Source organism: Diceros bicornis, chromosome 13, assembly GCF_020826845.1.
Source record: "Diceros bicornis minor isolate mBicDic1 chromosome 13, mDicBic1.mat.cur, whole genome shotgun sequence".
Lineage (NCBI taxonomy): Eukaryota > Metazoa > Chordata > Mammalia > Perissodactyla > Rhinocerotidae > Diceros > Diceros bicornis.
This window is the reverse complement of record NC_080752.1, coordinates 29,170,469-29,190,654: the sequence shown is the minus strand read 5'-3', so window position 1 is coordinate 29,190,654 and position 20,186 is coordinate 29,170,469. Positions and strand designations below refer to the sequence as shown.

The following is a 20,186-nucleotide window of genomic DNA, read 5'->3' as shown; positions in this document are numbered from 1 at the left end:
GAAAAAGATGTTAGAATGTTAACTCAGAAAAAAAGATAAATTTCATAATCAGAATAATCACAAAAAACAACTCTGTATATAATAAAGAAAACAGGAAATAGCCAGTGTTAACTGTGGTTGCCTCACAAGGCTGGATCATAGGTAATTGCTTCCTCCTACTTTTTCTTATGTTCCTAAATTTCAATGTGTCCATATTACTTTTGAAATGGAAGAAAATCTAATTTTAAAAGAAATCTCCCAGGAAGGGAAGATTAAAAAAACACTCAAGGATGGTCCACTGCTTCTTGCCTTTTTTTTCTGGCCTCAAAGCATAGCTTTTAAAATTCTGAGCTAAGGTCTTGCCCTCTGGTCTGACCAATTAAATCCCATACTCTGTAAGTGGGACAATCCCTTTGAAAAGTGACAAGACAATATCTAGCAAATACTAGCCAGATGTCTAATGTTTTGACTCAGTAATCCACCCTGAAAATTATTCAACAAAACAAAAACTATTTTCAAAGATGATGTTTACTATGATGACAGCTCCAAAGACAAAAGACCAGTAAAATTCTTAAGTGGCCGTGGATGGGGTGTGGTTCCAAAAATGATGGCACAGTCATGGAGAGAATGAAACGCCACCATTGGAACCACACCCGGAAGCTTTCCGGTAAATGTGCGCTGATAAAGCACTGAAAAAGGAGGGAAGCTGAATTTGGAATGCTAGGTAGACTCCAACTCTAAGTTTTTAAACAATTCTTGGATATTATTTATATCTTTTAAAATTTGTATCCGAGGCTCTCAAATCTGAGAAACTATGCACGTGAGTGCAAGAGCCTGTCTGTCTCTCTCTCTCTGAGTTCCAGGCCCTGAGGACTAGTTTTAAGGTCAAGGTCATACCTTCTTGATGGTGCTGAGGTTGGCATTTCGAGCCACAGGGAAGTTCAGATAGACCCCTGTCGGCAGCAAGAAGTCAACGGCCACGTTCTGATTCTCTTCCTTGGTCCAGAATTCCATGGGGCAATCAACCCCAGGGGGCATCGTGCTTTTTCACTTCTCAGACACCAGTTGTCCTGAAAAGGAAGCAAAATGAAGTGAGCCCCCTTCAGGTATGCTGGGTGAGTCCTTGGAATGGACCCTGTGGAAAACAGGATGTCAAGACCTTTGATGGCAGGAGGCTCAGGAAGAAGTCTCGGCCCTGTGGACACCCAAACCTTGTCTCCCTCTGGGCCCCATCCTGCCTGGGGTGGGTTGTGGCTCCTACTGCCCCAGGCCACCGTCTTGGCTGAGCTGTCCCTCATCACAGCCAGCGCTCTGTCTGCAGCCCTCACAGCAGTGGCCCAAATTCAAGACACCAACAGACCCACGCCAAATCATTTTTTCTCAGGAATATACACATGTGGGAGGCCTCGCCATGGCCCCCAGCTGGCAAAGGCGGGGAAATGGAAGGATCACTGGTCAGACGACCTGGGACTTGACAAGGACCAAAGGCTGCAGTTTTTGAAACTTTCTAACCAGAAAGCACGCAGCTTAAAAATGGCTTTGGCTATCAAACAATTTGTTGAAATATCTCAGTCATACCAAACCCCCCAGTCATACCCACTCTCCAGTAAGGAACAAAATGTTACAGACACAATTAAAGGTCTTCTAGTATCTCTCCCACTCCAGGTTACCAGCACCTGGATTCTGGTTGTTTATAACTTCCATGCATGTTTTTATGCTTTCATTATACTAATATGTATCCACAAAACAATTCCTAATATTCTGCATGCTTTAAAACTTTGTCTGAATTCTGAGTCTTCTGCAACTTGCTTTTGCCACTCAACAGTCGGGTCTTTAGATTTATCCATGCTGATACATGTAGCTCTAGTTCATTCATTTTGACTCTTGTGTGGTATTTCACTGTGTAAATAAACCACAATTTATTTACCCCTTCTCTTGTTGATGAACCTCAAGGTTTGTGTCTACTCTTTTTGGTTATTACAAGCAATGCTACAATGTATATTCTTGTACACATCTCCTTGTGTACATGTCGGAGTCTGGATGAGTGTTGTCCAAGAGAAATATAATGCGAACCATACGTGTAATTCCAAGTTACCAGTAACCACATTAAAAAAAAACTAAAAAGACACAGATAAAATTAAGTTTAGTATTATATTTTATTTAACCCAATATATGCAAAATATGGTCGTTTCCCTATGTTATCAATACAGAAAAATTACTAAGGAGATATTTTACATTCTTTTTTTTGGTATTTAGTCTTTGAAATCTGGTGTGTATTTTACACTTACAGCACATTGCAATTTGGACCCCAGATTTTCATTAGAAATACTTCATCTGTATGTGGATTTCATACAATTTACAGCTGAAAAAGCGGGTTCACAGACTCAAGTTGTTCCAAATATACTTAAAAGTTTTCTAAGAATTGAGTATCAATTCTTACATTTAAACTAATTAAAATTAAATATTTAAAAATTCCATTCCTCAGTCACACTCTCCACATTTCAAGGGCTCAAGAGCTACATATGGCTAGTGGCTGCCATACTGGACAGTGCAGGTCTAGGATATGTACATAAGAGTGGAATTGTCGGATCACAGGTATAACCCATGACAGTATAACCACATCATGAACTTTACTAAAGTAAAGTGGTGGCCTGTTAGCAATGGCACCACCATTGCCTAGTGTTTAATCTCCGTATCTTTGTCAGCACTTGGTATTGTCAAATTTACTCATTTCTGCCAATCTGATGGGTGTGAAATCCTCTCTTGTTGTTTTAATTTGCACTTCCCTGATGATCCACAAAACATTTATCTTCTGCAAACAGCCTGCTTATAAACTTTGCCCATTTTTTTATGGGGTTGTCTTTTTCTTATTGGTTTGTAGGGTTTTTCCATTCCTTTCTTGATTAAATGAGGTGGAAATATCTTCATCTAGTCTCAGTCATCTTTTCACTTTGTTTATGGCGTTTTCTTGATGAGAAGTTTTTAATGTTGATACAGTCAAATTTATCAATCCTTTCCTTTATGTTTTATGACTTTTATTTTTTAGAAAAATACTTCCCTACAACATGGATGGACCTTAAGGGCATTATGCTAAGCAAAATAAGTCAGAGAAAGACAAATACCATATGATTTCACTCATATGTGGAAGAGAAACAAACAAACACATAGATAAGGAGAACAGATTGGTGGTTCCCAGAGGAGAAGGGGGTGGGGGGAAGACAAAAGGAGTAAAGGGGCACACATGTATGGTGATGGATGGAAACTAGACTTTTGGTGGTGAACACGAGGCAGTCTATACAGAAGCTGAAATATAAATATAATAACGTACAGCTGAAATTTACACAATGTTATAAACCAATGTGACCTCAATAAAATAATTTTTTTTTTTTTGTGAGGAAGATCAGCCCTGAGTTAACATCCATGCTAATCCTCCTCTTTTTGCTGAGGAAGACCGGCTCTGAGCTAACATCTATTGCCAATCCTCCTCCTTTTTCTCTCCAGAGCCCCAGTAGATAGTTGTATGTCATAGTTGCACATCCTTCTAGTTGCTGTATGTGGGACATGGCCTCAGCATGGCCAGAGAAGCGGTGCATCGGTGCGCGCCCGGGATCCAAACCCGGGCCACTGGTAGCGGAGCGCACGCACTTAACTGCTAAGCCACGGGGCCGGCCCCCTAAAATAATTTTTAAAAAAAACCTTTCCTAACCTGAGGTCACAACCTCCGAGATTTAAATGACTTTTAAAAATAGTTGAAAGGAAATGTTTAGTTTGAAAGGGACGCTCTTTTGGTGGCTCTGCCAGTTGGGCCCAGGCCTCACCCTCGGTTGGACGCAGAAGCTGCTCTGAGCAGCAGGACACGCACATCATCTTTTGCCACCACTGCTGGGATCCACTTCCTCTAATTGTAAAACCACATCCTACTCTGGGTTCCTCTTTCTGAGAATGGTCAGGCCAAGGCCTTCTTTTTGATTCAAAATGTTGGGGACAGTCAGGAATCCTCCCGAAGCCCCTTACAGTGCTATATGTGCTTTGGCCGAGCTTGGGAAGTCAGTGGCACCTTTGGCCGCTCAATCCTGAGGCTGAGATGAGCACGTGAGGCACGAGCTCCCCGGGACTCTAGCCAAAGGGGTGGACAGGGCTCCAAGACAAATGCACCCCTCGCTCCCCTGCCCCTTAGCACTATGGAAATGAAAACTTCAACTACGCTCCTCCATCTGGGATGCAGGGAAATACTTTGATATAAAAAACTCATTCCTAAAAGAGGAAGACTCAGTATGGTGTGGGCAGGACATAATCAAATGGCAGAGATGGGACAGGAGAAAGCAGGAACTCTTTCCATCATCATGGGCCCAGGAGCCAGGCTGCAGCTGCTAACAAGCCCCAACTCTCCATGAAGCCCAGACTCATCACTCTGCAGTACCTATGGGACACAGATGCCAGCTAATCTAGGGACTTCAGAACTGCTCCAAGGATGCAAATTGGTACAACCACTTTCGAAAGCTGTTTGGCAGTATCAACTAAAGCTGGGAACACATATGCCCTCTGACCCAACAATTCCACTCCTAGGTACACACCTAACAGAAATGCAAGTACATGTGCACCAAAAGATGTGTCCAAGGGTGTCTACAGCATCGCTATTCATAATAGCCCCAAACTGGAAACTTCCCAAATGCACATCAGCAGTATAATGAAAAAATAAATTGTGGTTTCTTCTCCCAATGGAATGTTATATAGCAACGAGAATGAACGATCTATAAATACACACAATATAAATGAATCTCACAAACATAAAGCTGAGCGAAAGAAGTCAGGCACAAAAGAGTATGTGCTCAGATTCCAGTTATATAGAAAACAAGCACAGGCAGAACTAGTCTACGTTGGCAGAAGAAGAGATAGTGCAGGGGTTACCCTGGGGGGAGGGTAGTTACCCCAGGGCAAAGGGGCATGAGGGCTTTTGGGTGTTGTCAATTTCTGGTTTCTTGATCTGGGAGCTGGGGACTTTTCACAGACCCAACACACCCTCAGTCCAAGTGGTTCAGATGGGTTGACTCCACTCCTTACTACCGGAGTGGCCTGGGACCCAGGCCCAGCCAATCAGAGCCCTGAATTTCCCCCGGCCACGGGGACTGGATTGTGAGCAAGAATGGGATGTAGGCCCAGCCGATCATTATACATCATCTCTCTGGCTACAGTGATTCCAGGATGGGCATGTAAATATCAAATCAGTACAACAGGTTTTGACATCTGGACTTCTTTGGGGACTTCCTCCTAGCATCGAGCTGCTGGTGACCATCTGCTGCCCTTAGGAGTGGAACCTGAGAAGAGACCAACATGGAGGAAAGCAGAGTTCAGAGTGGAGAGTACAAGGGGAGCCCTGAGGACATCCTTTGATGCCCTGCATCCAGCTGTGCCTGAAGTTAGACCCTATTCCTGGACTTTTCAGTACTATTAGCCAATAAATCCCCCCTGCCCTTTTTTTTTTCCTTTAACTTAGAGCAGTTTGAGTTGGGTTTTCTGTCATTTGCAGCTGAACGTATCTATTTCCATTAATGCAGCATCATATTCCATTTTTGGAAGCTTCTAGTGTTTAGAAAGTTCTCTCCTTGGAAACTGGCCTGCCTCTAAGAACCACTGTGTCCTTTGTGCTGCCATCTAGAGGCACACACAGTTGTTATCTGATGGCTTTCCTCCTGGATGGTGGCCCCAGTATCTCTGACCATTCTCCCTACAATGCAGTTTTTAGATTCTTTTGCCAAAGTTTGGTGCTCCAAGCTAAGAAGATGTTCCAAATAGGGCTTCACAGGACAACCTGTAGAAGAATGTTCTGGGCAGCAAGCTCCCACTTGCTCGGCCTGAAAGTGTATCAGGCTCCCCCACCCCCCACAAGAAAGTGCTTTGGTGGCCACATCACTGGGCCTGTGGGCTGCCAATCCTCCAGATATTTCTCACAGTTACCCGGGTTCTTCCAGCCTGTACAGAAACACAATTTCCTGAACCCGAATGCAGGAATTCACAATTCTTGATAATTTCATCTCATGGAAATAAAGTAATCGGCACTCCCATATTATTGGATTTGATATTTTGTATATACCACTCAGTTTGAGATACATTACTTTATTCAACTCTGTTTATTAAGTGCCAGGGGTCAGGCGAGGCGCTGGGAACACAGTGGTGAATGAGACTAAGGGTCCCTCCCCTGAAGGAGCTTACTCTCCAGTAGGGGAGACACTCATAGCCAAGCACTCAGCAGGTAAGGAGGATGATCAGCGTTGTACCAGTGCAGTGAAGGGCAGTGTGCCCTATGGTGACATGATGGAGAGCAGCCAGGAGGGGCTGCTCCATGCAGGGAGGCCAAGAAAGGCCCCTCTGAGGAGAGAACACCGGCATTGAGGACCAGAGTGAGCCAGCACGTCCAGAGCTGATGGAAGGCAGGCCATTGCCGCTGGAGCATGGGGGGCAGGGGGCGGGCATGAGATGGGTTGAAGAGGTCAGCAGAGACTGAGTCCTGTAGGGCCTTTACGAGGGGGCAAAGGGGGTCACTCTAAGAGCGATGGGCAGCCCTGGAGCGTTTTAGGTAAGGAAGCCTTGGGATCTGATTTGCATCTGAGACGATGCTGTTGCAGGAGCTGAAGGACAGCAAGCCTGCAAGAGGGAGGGTGTGGGGGCTCGGGCCACCTAGAGGACGGCGATCCAGGAGAAGGAGCTGGAGCTGGAAAGGGAATGAAGATCCATTTAGGAGTTCGGGTGGATCAGACGGGGACAGTGACGGAGGAAGTAAGGATGGCAGCCAGATTTGGGCTTGGGAGACTGGATGGGCTGTGGACGTTTACCGAGATGGGGAAGTACAGGGGAGAAACAGATTTTGGGGAGAAATAAAATAATAAAATAGCAAGAGCTCCACTTCAGACATACTGAATCTGAGTTGCTTATTGAACATCCCAGTGAAGACAGCCAAGGAGCCAAGTCCCCAGTTTGGAGCTCAGGAGAGAGGTCTTTGGTGTCACAGAGATATAATTGGTCAGTACGCTACATACAGATGTGGAGCCATGGGGATAGGCGAGATGGCCTAGAGACAGAGGGTCAGGGAGGGCCAGGACCCCCCTCAAGGCACTAGAGTGGATCAACCAAAGATGAACCATGAGCAACCCTTCTTCACTCTGAGTCATCTAGAATATTGAGGCAGGACTTCTGTCTGTCCTCATCTGAATTATTAATACCAAAGAAAACTGGACAAGAAGGAGCTCAATTCCTTTTACCTTCTCGCCCCCCAGCCAGCACAATCTACAGAACAACTCTGTTTTCTAGAATCCTGGCTTGTGGTCTCTGTCATAGGACTGCACCATCCCTTCGCAAGCTGTTCTCTGATGCTCTCAGTTAGAGGCACTTTCTCTGGCCCAAGGTTGAAGAACAGTTTCTCCAGCTGAGAGTGTCTGAGGGGTCTGGCCTTCTGAGTCCTGGTCAGCCAGCAGAGGAGTTTCTCTAAAGATTTCCAAAAAAGTACTTATGCCCCCATCATCCTCCCCAGCGACAGAGCGAATGCGTCCGGGGGCCTTCATTTATTTCTAAGGGAGGAGGGCAAGCAAGGGATGTAGTGTCCCAGAGCACAAACGCTTCCTCCAGACTGGGAATGAGGCTGCAGCTCATCTAACCAGCCCCCTGGGCGGGCAGAGCTGTTGGCTGGCGGCTTCTCCCAAGCTCAGGACATCTGAAGAATCCCTTCCATTTCTTTTGAAACTCCGTCTTGGAGCTCTGAGCCAGCGTCTCCAGAGTCTGTTAGACTTCTACGTCTCTCCAGTGCCCATCGCAAATGTGGCTCACATTCTGATGAGGAGCTGCTGCCCAGCCTTTGTCAACATACAGACAGGCTTTTTGGTGCTCCAGTCACATGCCCTGGGGAATCGCTTCCCAAGGGAACACGTGAGTCACTCAGCAGGCTCTGTGCAGGGGGCAGGTGGCAGGGAAAAGAAGGGAAGTTGTGTCCTGCTTATCTGAGCAATAAACATCCTCCTCCCCGAGGGTGCCCTGGGGAACCCATGCCATGCACCTTCAGATGTCACTCTAGAGCAAGAACCTAAAAGTCCACCCTGGGTCATTCCTGCGAATCTGTTTATAGCGAGAGATGTTCAGGTTCTCAATCCCAGGACAAAACATCTGTCCAACGCCTGGATTTCAGAGTTGAAAGTTACCACCCAAATAGCCCAAGAGAAGGAGCCTCAGAAATTTCTAGAAGGTGGTTACACACATAGTCCAAGTATCTACCATCAACCCAGGCTGGGAGGATACAAGACTAACAGTTATCACGACAAAGAGCAGGGGCCACACGGGCTGGCCTTCTGCACACATGCTGAACAGAGCAGAGTCCACATTGGGCCTCTTGACCTGGGTTTATTTTCAGGTACTTCTCAGCCTCAAAAAGTCCTTCTAACCAAGTTTCCCAGCCACTCTTCCACAGAGAATGATATGGACACTTTCCTGTTACCCAACTTATGTGGAGAGTGAGTGCAAGTGGGCACTTCAGAGGTGGAGTCTGAAGGTACTCCACCCAGAGGGCCCACTTCCCAAGGGAGATTCTGGATGTTCACCCTAAAGGAGCTTTCTAGAAACCACCCCCTGCTCTGGCTGCCAGGAAAAGCCCAGAGGTCCTTCAAGCACCACATCCTCCTGAAGACTCTCAGGAAAAAGAACATGAAGGGCCTCTCTTTGGCCCAGAAGGCTGCAGGCCCCAAGTCCTGTTCATTCATTCAGCAAATATTTATTTGAGCACCTTCTATGTGCCCATCAGGGAATGAGACAGGCACCATCCCTGCTCTTTCAGAGTTTTTAGCCTAACAGGAGAAAAAGTAATAAAAAGGAAAATGAATAAACAAGATTATTTCAATAGTAAAAGAGTTGGAATGTAATAAAAAGGGGCTCGCAGGGAGGGTCTCCTTTGGATGGCAGATCAGAGAAGGGTCCTTAGGTGAAATCATATTGGAGTTGAGGCCAAATCATGAGAAGGATCCAGCAAAGACCTATGAAACAGGGTTCCAGGCAGTTGGACCCGGATGTGCAAAGGCCCTGAGGCAGGAGACCAGGTCACTAGAGTCAAAGGCCCGAAGGGCAGATGACTGGGAGAGAGAGCGAGGCCAATCCTGCAGGGCCTTGTAGCCATGGTGAGGATTCCAGGTTTTGTTATCACTGCAATGGGAAGTGATTGGAGCGTTTTAAGCAGGGAACTGATATGGCCTGATTTTATGCTTTACAAAGAAGATGCTTTGGCTGCTGTGAGGGAGATGGAAGGGAGGGAGGCAAGAAGTAGGAAAACAATTAGGCCAGAGCCCTAGGTAAGAGCTGGCAGAGCCAGATTAATGAGGGAAAGCGTTGAGCCCTACATGCCACAGAACACCCCAATCCTCTGCTCTTCACAGCTGAGGAGTAGGCACGCCGGGACCCTAGCTTTGACAATTCCTGTCCTTAAGAACCTTCTTAACAAAGAATGAAGCTACAGCCCAGAAGGAAAACTGCGTGGCCCAGGGACCCCCAACAGGTATAGTTTTAAGACAGATGTGCTGTTCTTCCAAAATACAAAACCTTTCACGGGAACCACTTCAGTGTGTCTCGTGGGGAGGCCTCGCTTTAGCAGCAACCCCCACCATGGTGGCCACCTGTCTTTAGGGCAGAAAGAGTGTCTCCATGGCAGCTGTCAACCACAGCAAAAGGCAGGCCTTAAAATCCAATGCAGGTGGCACCTCTGCTGTCATCTAATGCAAAACTACTGTCCAGTGGCGGTCAGATGGGGGCAGGGTATTTGAATCCAAAAAGGGAATGGGAAGGAAATCTCCAGAAGCCAGAGGCCAGGCAAGTAGGACATCCTGAAGACCACGCCCAAGGACTAAGAAGGAAGGTCTTGTCTGGAGAGCTGTCTGACACCCAGAGCTCCTGCCACAGGAGAAAAAGGGGTTGGGGTGAAGGATGGGCACAGACGAAACAAAGTAACGTGAAATCGTGCGGAAGGCATCCGAGTGGCCGCATGGAAGGCGAGCTGAGGACATGAACTGCCTCAATGCCTGGTTTCCTCGTCTAGCCACTTCCGTCTCCCTCAGTTGTTTTGTTTTTTCTTCTTCCTCTTAATTTATTTTTTACTCTCTCCCACTTTAAATGTGTCTCCCTTGAGGCCATATTATTTAATAGGACAGTAACTTTTAATTTGATTATTTAAAAAGGAAACAAAAAAAACCTCAATGGGGGAAAAAAAAAGACAGACATCAAAGAATGGGAGGGTGGGTCTCTGGAAATTCTGTTCTATATGGAAAAAAGAGACTTCTGACTCCTGCTGCTGCCATCAGAAAAAGCGAGCCAAATACCCTGCAGAAAATTCTGTCCCGACTATCTCCTGTGACGTTTAGTTCATGGCCTACCCAGGGGGCCAGGGGCCTGCACCCAAGTGGAGCCCCTTGACACTACACATCAAATCAAGAGAAAGATCCATGGTCTCAGCTCCGGTAATTTTGGGAATTTGGCAACTGTCCTAAGGAAGTAATTCAAAAATTGAAAAAAGCTATATGCATAAAGATATTCATTGTGGTATTGTTTGTGAAAGTGGTAAATCAAAAATACTAAGGAAATGGCTAAGTAAATTATCATACACTAACTCAATGGGAGTGAATGTGGTCATTAAAACGACACCTGTGCATACTACACAGCATTGCAAATACTCCTCACATTAAATGAAACCAAAAATGCACATACATTTACCATGGCAAATATGTTTGTGGACAAAACATTTCAGAAAGCATAGAGAAAATGAAAACGGCTCTATTATGGGTGGATATGGATGTCATAATAATGACTTAAACTTTAATCTATGAAAGTTATACAACCACATGATTTAAAAAATTAATTAGGGCCGGCCCCATGGCTTAGCAGTTAAGTGCGCGCCCTCCGCTACTGGCGGCCCGGGTTTGGATCCCGGGCGCGCACCGACGCACCGCTTCTCCGGCCATGCTGGGGCCGCGTCCCACATACGGCAACTAGAAGGATGTGCAACTACGACATACAACTATCTACTGGGGCTTTGGGGGGGGGGCAGGATTGGCAATAGATGTTAGCTCAGAGCCGGTCTTCCTCAGCAAAAAGAGGAGGATTAGTACGGATGTTAGCTCAGGGCTGATCTTCCTCACACACACACAAAAAAATTAATTAAAACTAAAATGCTTGCAGCAAAAAAACAGCAGTCTCCTGAGCTCCATATCCAAACATACCACCTCCAATATCGGTTGTTTCTTTGGGTATTCATCTCTACATTTCTAAATTAGAGGTTTATACTGATATTTCTTGATTTTTAACTTCTTACCTTAGAAGATGAGTTTGTGCTTTCCTATACATACGCACATGCACATACCCTCTCCTCCATCTTCTGAAAATAGCTATGTGATCATTTTTTGTTAATCAAATTTCAGTGCTTACATTACTACGACTATGTACATATTGTTCAAAACTAAGCCACATAGCATACTATGCCTTTATTTCCTTTCTTGTTCAACTTTTTGTTATTTCTATAATTGATAGTTGCTTCATTTTTAATTTTCTTTGTTTGAATATGTAATTTTTCCCCAAACTCTCCAACAGAACTATAAAACTCCTCATAATACAGCGACTATGTCAGATAATCTATCAGTTCCATTTTTTTCTTGAAAATATTCCTCCTGGGGCCCTCAGCCATCTTGCTCCAAATTGGACTGGTTGCTTTCTGGACCAGCTGCACAGCTGTAGTGTTGGGACTTCTTTTCACTATCATTATGGGAATTCCCTTCATCATTCTCTCCACCAGTCAGGGTTCTTGGTTGCAAGTAAAGAAGCTGACTCTCACTGATTAAGCAGGGAAGGAGCTGACAGATTATCTGACATATCTGTTGCATTGTGAGGCTTCATAGTTCTATTGGAGAGTTTGAGGAAGAATTAGTGATTAGTACATTGAAAACAAAGCAAATAAAAAAATGAGGCAACTATCAACTCCAGGAAAAACAAAAAGTTGAACAAGAAAAATATAACTATAGTATACTATGTGGACTCCACGATTCACAACCATGTCTGATGGCAAAACTGCTGCTATTGCCACTGAGCTCTGGGTGCCAGTTTGTACCCCTGCCACTTCTGTGCCAAGAACTCGACCTTGCAACTCATCACCGCAGCTACCACCAGAACCATGGATACAGCACATGCTTCATCTCTCTCTTCTCTGTCAAAACATAGTGTAGGTGCATCTCATCAGTGAAGCCCAGGTCACAGGTCCTGGCTACAGGGGAGGCTTGGAAGTGAGTACTCTTCAGTAGTACTGAAGGTTTGGTTTTTTTTTCTCCCCACTCTCAAGGCTCAAAGTAAGATAATAGCTGAAATATAGAAAGCCATTTGGCAGCTGAGCAAAATAAGAACAAGAGACAACTGTACCACTTGTTCCTCTTTCTTGGTTTACTTTCTCATTTTAGTGGAGCACATCCTCCAGCAACTTCCTCGAAAAAGGATACAAAGGAGGGTAGGGTAAAGTTTTTGAAATCACATGTCTAAAAATTGTCTTTATTCTATTACTTTGCTTGCATGATGATTACAGAATTCTAGGTTGGGAATTAATTACCCTTGGAAATTTGAAAGAGTTGCTCCATTGTTTTGTAGCTTCTGGTTTTGCTTTTGTAAAGTCCAATGCCATTCTGTTCTCTGAGCTTCTTCTTTTTTTTTTTTTTTGAGGAAGATCAGCCCTCAGCTAACATTCATGGCAATCCTCCTCTTTTTGCTGAGGAAGACCAGCCCTGAGCTAACATCTATTGCCAATCCTCCTCCTTTTTTTCTCACTTTTTCTCTCCAAAGCCCCAGTAGATAGTTGTATGTCACAGTTGCACATCCTTCTAGTTGCTGTATGTGGGACACAGCCTCAGCATGGCTGGACAAACGGTGCGTTGGTGCGTGCCCGGGATCCGAACCCGGGCTGTCAGTAGCGGAGCACACACACTTAACCACTAAGCCACGGGGCTGGCCCCAGTTCTCTGATCTTCTGAATGTGGCCTCTTTTCTCTTTGCTGGCTTTTAGTAACTCCTGTCTATCTCTGGAGTTTTGAAAGTTCACGATGATATCCTGTAGTACATCTTTTACTTTTACATAGTATGTCTTTTATTATTCATTGTGCTGAGTGAGTACTGTCTCTGAGTACTACCCAGAAACTCTTTTTTTTTTTTTTTTTTTGCTGAGGAAGATTTGCCCTGAGCTAACACCTGTGCCAATCTTCCTCTATTTTGTATGTGGGCTGCTGCCACAGCATGGCTGATGAGTGGTGTAGGTCCACTCCCTGGATCCGCACCCAGGCTGCTGAAGCAGAGTGCACTGAACTTAACCACTACACCACATGGCCAACCTCTATCCAGAGATTCTTAATGCAGAAACTCCTCTAGTTCTAGAATTTTTTCCTGTGGTTTCTTTGATAACATCCCCTTCTTTTTCTTAAGCTCCCATAAGGTGGATATTGGGCCTCCCAAACTGATTTTCTAATTTTCTTATCTTTTCTTTCCTATTTTCCATCTCTCAAGTCTTTTTGCTCTACTTTCTAGAAATTTGTTTTTCACTCTTCCAACTCTAGTCTACTGAAATTTTTACTTCTACCATCGCAGTTTCAATATCTAAGAGTTTATTGTTTTATGAATATGCCTTTTTTAAAAAAAAAAAACTACATTTCTGACTTCTGAATCCCTTTTTCCTATTTGTTTGGGTCTCTGTCTTTCATGCTAGAGGCCTCATGCTATGTGGGATGATCCATGGCTGCCCATTCAAATTTAAGAGAGAAGGACTAAAAGCTGTTTGTGCACAGGTAGGGCTAATTGCTCGGTAGGCGTTGCTGTGAAGTGACAAAGTAGCAAGCTAGCTTTTCAACAGGGTCCCTCTCAATGTCAGTATCTGAAAGGTGTTTTTCTTGTGAGTTCAGTTTCCTCAGAGAGAAATCCTTTAAGGCCCTTCCTAGAGGGTGGGTATAAGCCAGGCTGCCATGTTCTGGGAGCCAACCAGGAGAGGGTCTCGCTATTCAGTATGAAAACCTTCACTGAATCCTTCTGTTCTCAACACAGTGCCTCCCCCGGCCCTCGGCTGCTCCCCTCAGAGCCTCCCCCTGCCCTCAGCTGCTCCCTTCACAGCCTCCCTCTGTGTTCGGCTGCTCTCCTTAGAGCCTCCTTCCGCCCCAGGCTGGGCCTGAGCCATGCTGGCTCAACACTGCCTACGGGAAACCAGGCATTTTCTGCTGGGGTGGGAGAGGGAACCACCTGGCTATGTGGGCTGAGAGAGAGGTCTGTGGCTCTAACACACATTTTCAACCAATCTTCCTGCTTCCAGCCCACCCTGTACCCCACTGTTGGGAACACTGTGCAGCCCTCATTCTTGAGCCTTTGGTGGGTCCTGTGGACACATCACCTTCCTCCCCCCACAACACAGGACATTCAACATTCTAAGCTTAGCTTCTTTTTCACCCACCTGCTTTCTAGCTTTCAAAATTTTTGCTCACATCCCTCCTCTTCTATTATCTACTTTTCTGTTTTCTTAAGAATTTATACTTTTTAAAATTCCTTTAGTCTCATTTTAGTGGGCTTTTGAAACAGAGAAGAGAGAAACATGTGTATTCAATCAGTTATACTTAAGTGGAAGTTCATAATAATATTTAACAATAAATAAAAATCAAGTTTCCAAAGATAGACACACAGAAGACTCTCTAGGGGATGCGGGGGTGGACAATCCAACAAGGAGACAATGGTTCTCTCTGGGGGGTGGGGTGTAGGATTATAGAAGAGTTATGTTCCCAATTTTTTGTGTGTGTATTTTGCAAATTTTTGATAGTAAATAGGTATTTTTAATAAATAAAAAAGTATGAGGGTTAAAAATTATTATTAAAAGGCATCTTCTGAAACAAGAATCAAGATGGTGTAAACGGGTGTGTAGAAGATACTCTCATCCCCAACACAGATCTACAGGTCTACAGGTCTACAGGATTCACAGTTTTCATGGGCCCACGTTCCAGGGAGTCCTGGGGTCCCACAGAAGCACCCCGAGGCCTTCAGGGGGTGGCTGGAGTGGGATAGGGTGCTGAGTGGAAGGAGTTCTGGGCCAGTCTCTACTTGTACCACAGCGGCACTCTGTTTTTATCAGCTTTATAGGTTAAAATTCTGCTTAATATTTTGGTCTTTTTAAAGATATCTACACCAACACAGAAGTTTGGAAAGCACTGATGAAGATCTAGAGAAAAATGAGGTTAGGGAAGGGGGAGGAGCCTCCGAAGATGACACCACAACACCATGCTATAACCCCATGCCCCTTCCCATCAGAAACGACAACAGCTGCTCAAGCGTCCAGAGAAGGCAGAATGTGCTGTGCACTTTCAGAATACATATGTACCCGAAAAGCTTGCAAGGGGACTGCTGGCCTACCAATCTGGGAGGTTGCTAACCGTACTCAGCTACCCTCAGATGCCAGAGAGGGGCGTTTAGCCAATGCTCAGCCATCGTCAGTCTCTGGCCTCAGTTTCTTCATTTGTACAATGAAAGGACTGCATTCATCTTCCAAGCTAATGTCCTAGAAGTTCCAAGGAGCATCCATACAGTGATGGCCAACTCTTGAGAGAAACAGAATGTCCCCACCAAAGGACTCCTTGAGAAGCACTACCAAGTCATAAAAATTCAATCCACTTCCTTCGGAAGAATGTTTTATTTTTCACTCTCCAAATAGGCCAGCCTAACTCTACCATGACCGGAGCAAGTCAAATACCAAATGTTGCAGCTTAATAATGGGCTCCAGGGCTCCTCGGAGCAAAGTCATTCCTTCCTTTCCCAGGCAGCAGCATCCCTCTCTTGGGAAGCTCGCTGAGGTCTAGTTCACATCCCCCCTCGTTGGCTCCTAGCACAGATTTGGGTCATTCTCTTCCTTTCAGCATTCTAGTCCTACACAGAAGCTCTCCTTTGGCTGGCGAGTCAGGGACGGCAGACTCTGTTCACGTTCTTAACCTATCTACAAAATAACATCTCTTCTTCTCCCCTCACCCAACTTGTCTCCTTTGCCCAACCTACCTCTCTGGAATGGTCCAAGAAAGACCAGCAGCAAAGGCCTCTCTGCCTGGCAGATTAAAGATGCTTTGGAATCAATGAGCGTCATTCCGCCCTTGCCTGACTCAGCTCCTCATCTGTATGGAAAAAAAGAAAAGAAAAATTTTAAAAGAGAACGTCTCAGAAACCTTCTGTGCACTCTCTTACAGGACTTCAGCTCAAAAGCGGCTGTTTCACCCAAGTCCCCTTTTTGCAAACCAATCACAGTCTGCTTGATGGGCCCTTCTCACCATCTGTGTCAATGCCGCCCCCAGCTCCCTTTGGTAGTACTGAACCAAACCACAGGAGCATTTCCAGTGCCTGAAGCAGGAATATATATACATACAGATGACTCAGATCATTTTTAGAGTTGTTTGTTGGTTTTGTTTGGTTTTTGAAAGCAAAGTGAGTGATCTATCTGAGCCAAGCCTGGGTTGAGTTCCACTCAATGACTGCAAAAAGTAGGTTCGGGGAACTTGAGGTCCCATTTAAGACCCAAATTGCATCATAAAGGAAGATTCATCCCTGCTTGATGGAGATGAAAAGGAAGGGGTGTGGGCAGGGGGCCACCCACTCACTGCATCTGTGGTGTTTCTTCTTCCATTGTGGGTGGCTCCTGGAAATCATCTGACCCCAGAGACAGAAAGCTACCTGAGCTGCGGAAGCCCAGCCCGCTGGATTCCAGCAGTGGGACTCGCCCCTTTGCCCAACCGCCGCCCAGGCACAGCTACCTTCACAGCAGGGAGACTCCAGCCTGGAACCCGCTAGGCATGGCTGCGGAGGGCTCCTGAGGAGCAGGAAACCTAAACCATTGCCTTCTCCATGAGACAAAAAGCCCAGTGCTAGGAAGCCGTTAGAAAAGGTGTCCATTCCAAGAACACATTTCCCAAGGACCAAGCTGGAATTCTCTGTGCTGCCAGCCCAATCCCTGGAAGGTTACCCCAGGGACCCTGCTGTAGACGCCCAGGAACGAGGGCTTGGAGGGTCCCTTCACTCAGCATCCAGGGGAGGACGGCAAGGACTTCCCAAGGCACTGCCACAGAGAAACGGGAGGTCAGCGCCAAGAGCTAAGGAAGAAATAACTTGCATTGCTGACCAATGGAATTAACGAGAGGATAAAACCCAGCAGCTCAGTCACAGGGAAATGAGACATGATCGTAGAGAAAACAGTTTCAAGACGACGAAAGACAAAGCAGAAAGCATGATGGAGCCGAGAGAAAGAAGAGTTAGGGAAGGCAAGGGAGGAAGTAGTCCGCAGGAATTCAGGTCAGGAAACAGGGAGCCGGGACAGAATTCACAAGAGGGCGGCCAGGGAGGAGGCTCTTCCCCGGGAGGAAGGTGCATCTTCTGCTCTGGCCCTCACGCTGGCCGGGACCTCAGGACCCGGGTCTGCCGCCCTCTAGCCCTCTGGGTTCAAGGGCAAAGCTTGGGAGGCAGCTCTAGGAATGGACAGAGCGCAGGATGCTACGTCCCGAATCGGGGGCAGGGGGAGGGGAGGACGCGCACGGCAACTGCTCGTCCCTGACAAGTAAACAGCTTGCTCTGAACAGGCGTCCGGAGCCCGGCTGAGGGCCCTGCTCATCCCATCAAGGGCGGCAGCGGGACATCCCGGGTTCCCGGCCCCCTGGAGGCACAAAAGGGATGCACCGAGATCAGGAGAGAAGAGCATGAAGCAGCCCACACCAGAGCATCATAACGCGAGCGCGGCCCCCTGCCTCGGCCTCCCCAGCGGGGTCTGCTCCGCCGCGGGAACGCGCCCGCCTCCCCCAGCCCCCACGCCCCTGGACCCCGGATCGCCCCAGGAGGACAAAGCCGGGCGCTGGGCGGGGCGGGGCTGAGCGGGGGGGCACTGGGACCCCGCAGACGCCCGCACAGGTGGGCTCCGTACCGGGTGTCGGTGCCGGGGGCGGGGCCCGGTCTCCCTGGAGACGGTTGCCCAGGGGACGCGGCGGGCGGGTCCCGGAGCGACGGGAGGGCGCGAGCCTCCGGGCGGCGGCGCGGAGCCCGCGGGGGCCTGAGGGCAGGCCCGCGGCGCGGAGCCGGCGAGCGGGGCATCGGCGAGGGGCGCGGCCCGGGGCGGGGCCGGACGAGGGGCGGTGCGGGCGAGGCCGGGGGCGGGGCCGGGGCGGGGCGCCGGCCGGGGGCGGGGCCAGGGCCGCCGCGGGCGGGCACCGTCGGCAAATTCTCACAGCCCCAGCCAGGCGAAGTGTCGGAGAGCGAGCGGCCGCGGGGCGGGGAGGACGCCGCTGCGACTCCTCCTCGACCCCCGCTGCTCCCGCCCGGCCGGCGGGGTTTGCGCCCGGAGCCGGGAGCCCGCGAGCACGCCGGCCCTGGCCCCCGCCCGCCTTGCAACCAGAGGATAGAAAGTGCCATTTGCAAAGCGAGCGAGGGCTGGTCGTCCGCCAAACCGCTTTCCGCTCCCGGGTTCCCAGGGAATCACCAGAAAGGGCGGGGCACTGAGCCCGGGTCACAGATCGCGAGCCGGGGTCACTGAGTAACTGGCGGTCCCCGACTCTGAGCTCATATCCAGTGTGCGGGCTGTTCCCCAGCCGCTGGGCCTGCCTTTCCATCGGGGTTCCCCTTACATGTCGGATTGCGAAAACGGGTTCACCCCGGACTTTCACTAACACATCTATTCATTACGATGAAGGGCGTCCGTGCACTAGCGCAGTGATTCCCTTACACTTTACACAGGCGCTCCGGTTTCGGTCCAGGCATCACAGTGTAAGGCGGGTATTGTCCTCCCTCGGGCTGTGAAAGAGAAAAACGAAGCTCGGAGGGCAAAGAACTTACCCTCGCATACACACACTGCACACAATCCCACAGCCTCTTAGCGGCAGAGCTGGCTTTGGAACCGCTTTGGTTTGGTACCGGACCCATACGCTTCTTGCTCTGCACTGTCCCGTGTCCCCTCAAAATGGTCTTTGGGGTCCACAGCCCTAGACTTAAGCCTTTGCCACAGTGGAGCGCAAGAGGAGGAAGGGAGTGCGAGGTTCAGAGTCACCCCAAAGGTGTCCCACCGGGTGGGGCAGACGTGGGGCGGAGGAAAGCGGTTTCGGAACACCCCTTGGTGGTCCTATGTGCACCGCCCGTCTCCGCCTCCACCGTGTTGCGGGTGCAGGGCCCGCCCATCCGAGCTCCCCGGAGCCTTCCTGGGCCCCAGCGTCGCCGAGGGCAGCGAGAAGGACAAGTAGAAAAACTCGCCAGAAGCTCCCGGGAATCTCGAAGAAGCCTGGGATGAGAGGACCAGGGGGCTGGGTCGTGGGAGGTCCCGCGACCCTCGGTGACCTCTGCGTCCCCGCTCCCAGCACCTCTGTCGGCGCCGGGGCATCTCGAGGAGGAGAGAAAGGGAGGTCGGGGGTAGGAGGCAATCCCCCTCCATATCCCGTCCCCAGATGTCACACACACACACTCACATTCACAAAGACGTACGCTCGCAAATGCGTTCACACACTCAGGCACAATTATGTAAATTGACACACAATGACACAGACACCGAGACCACAGACACACACGCACTCGTGCACGTTCACACTGAACCTCACTCGCCCACCCCCACACTCGCACTGGCTCACTCACACAGCGATGCAGGGCTGACGCTTGGCAGACAATCTCTGGAGAAGGCGGAGCCTGAGCCACTGGGTGGGGACCGCCCAGCGTGCCACCCGGTCCACCTCCCCTTCACTCTTCCCACCCCAGCCAGAGGAGGGGAACAGTGCAGCAGAAGACAGTGCGATGGGAGCTCAGCCCTGTAGGGAGCCCGGGCCCCCTGCAGGGCCGCCCTTGGTGTGGGGGGGGTGTATTTCCCAGGATGACACATAAACCGCTGGAAGTCACAGCCAGACCTTGGGTGGGCAGAAGCTGAGAGGAGTTCTCTGGTAGCCACCCAGGCTGGGGAGGGGTGGCATCCCCAACAACCCCCAACTAGGAAAGGATAATGACCTGACAGGGCCAAGCCACCAAAGATATTTTCCAAGCAGCAGGCTTCGGTGGCTTCACGCCCCCCAACCCCACGGTGGGTGCCTTCTCCCCAGGGACCCAGTCCTACAGACTTCCCTTTTTCTCTAGCATGGGTCTGATGAAGGGCAAGTTCAAAGACAAGGTCCTCATCAGCAATGGAACCC

At 48.4% G+C, this 20,186-nt stretch overlaps 1 protein-coding gene across 5 annotated transcripts in view; it reads right to left on the bottom strand.

Moving 5' to 3' along the window:
• PIK3CD (phosphatidylinositol-4,5-bisphosphate 3-kinase catalytic subunit delta) overlaps positions 1-20,186 on the bottom strand; it is a 51,786-nt gene that overhangs the window by 13,702 nt on the left and 17,898 nt on the right. For 2 of the 5 annotated variants that reach the window (XM_058552842.1, XM_058552846.1), the window contains exons 2-4: positions 18,648-18,813; positions 16,048-16,160; positions 877-1,049 (exon numbers count right to left, since the gene is read on the bottom strand). In XM_058552842.1, coding sequence (XP_058408825.1) covers positions 877-1,017 — 141 coding nt within the window. In that variant the 5' untranslated portion in view covers positions 1,018-1,049; positions 16,048-16,160; positions 18,648-18,813. Of the gene's footprint in view, positions 1-876; positions 1,050-16,047; positions 16,161-16,640; positions 17,549-18,647; positions 18,814-20,186 lie in introns of those variants that run through there. The other 3 variants (XM_058552843.1, XM_058552844.1, XM_058552845.1) reach the window with 2 other exon arrangements.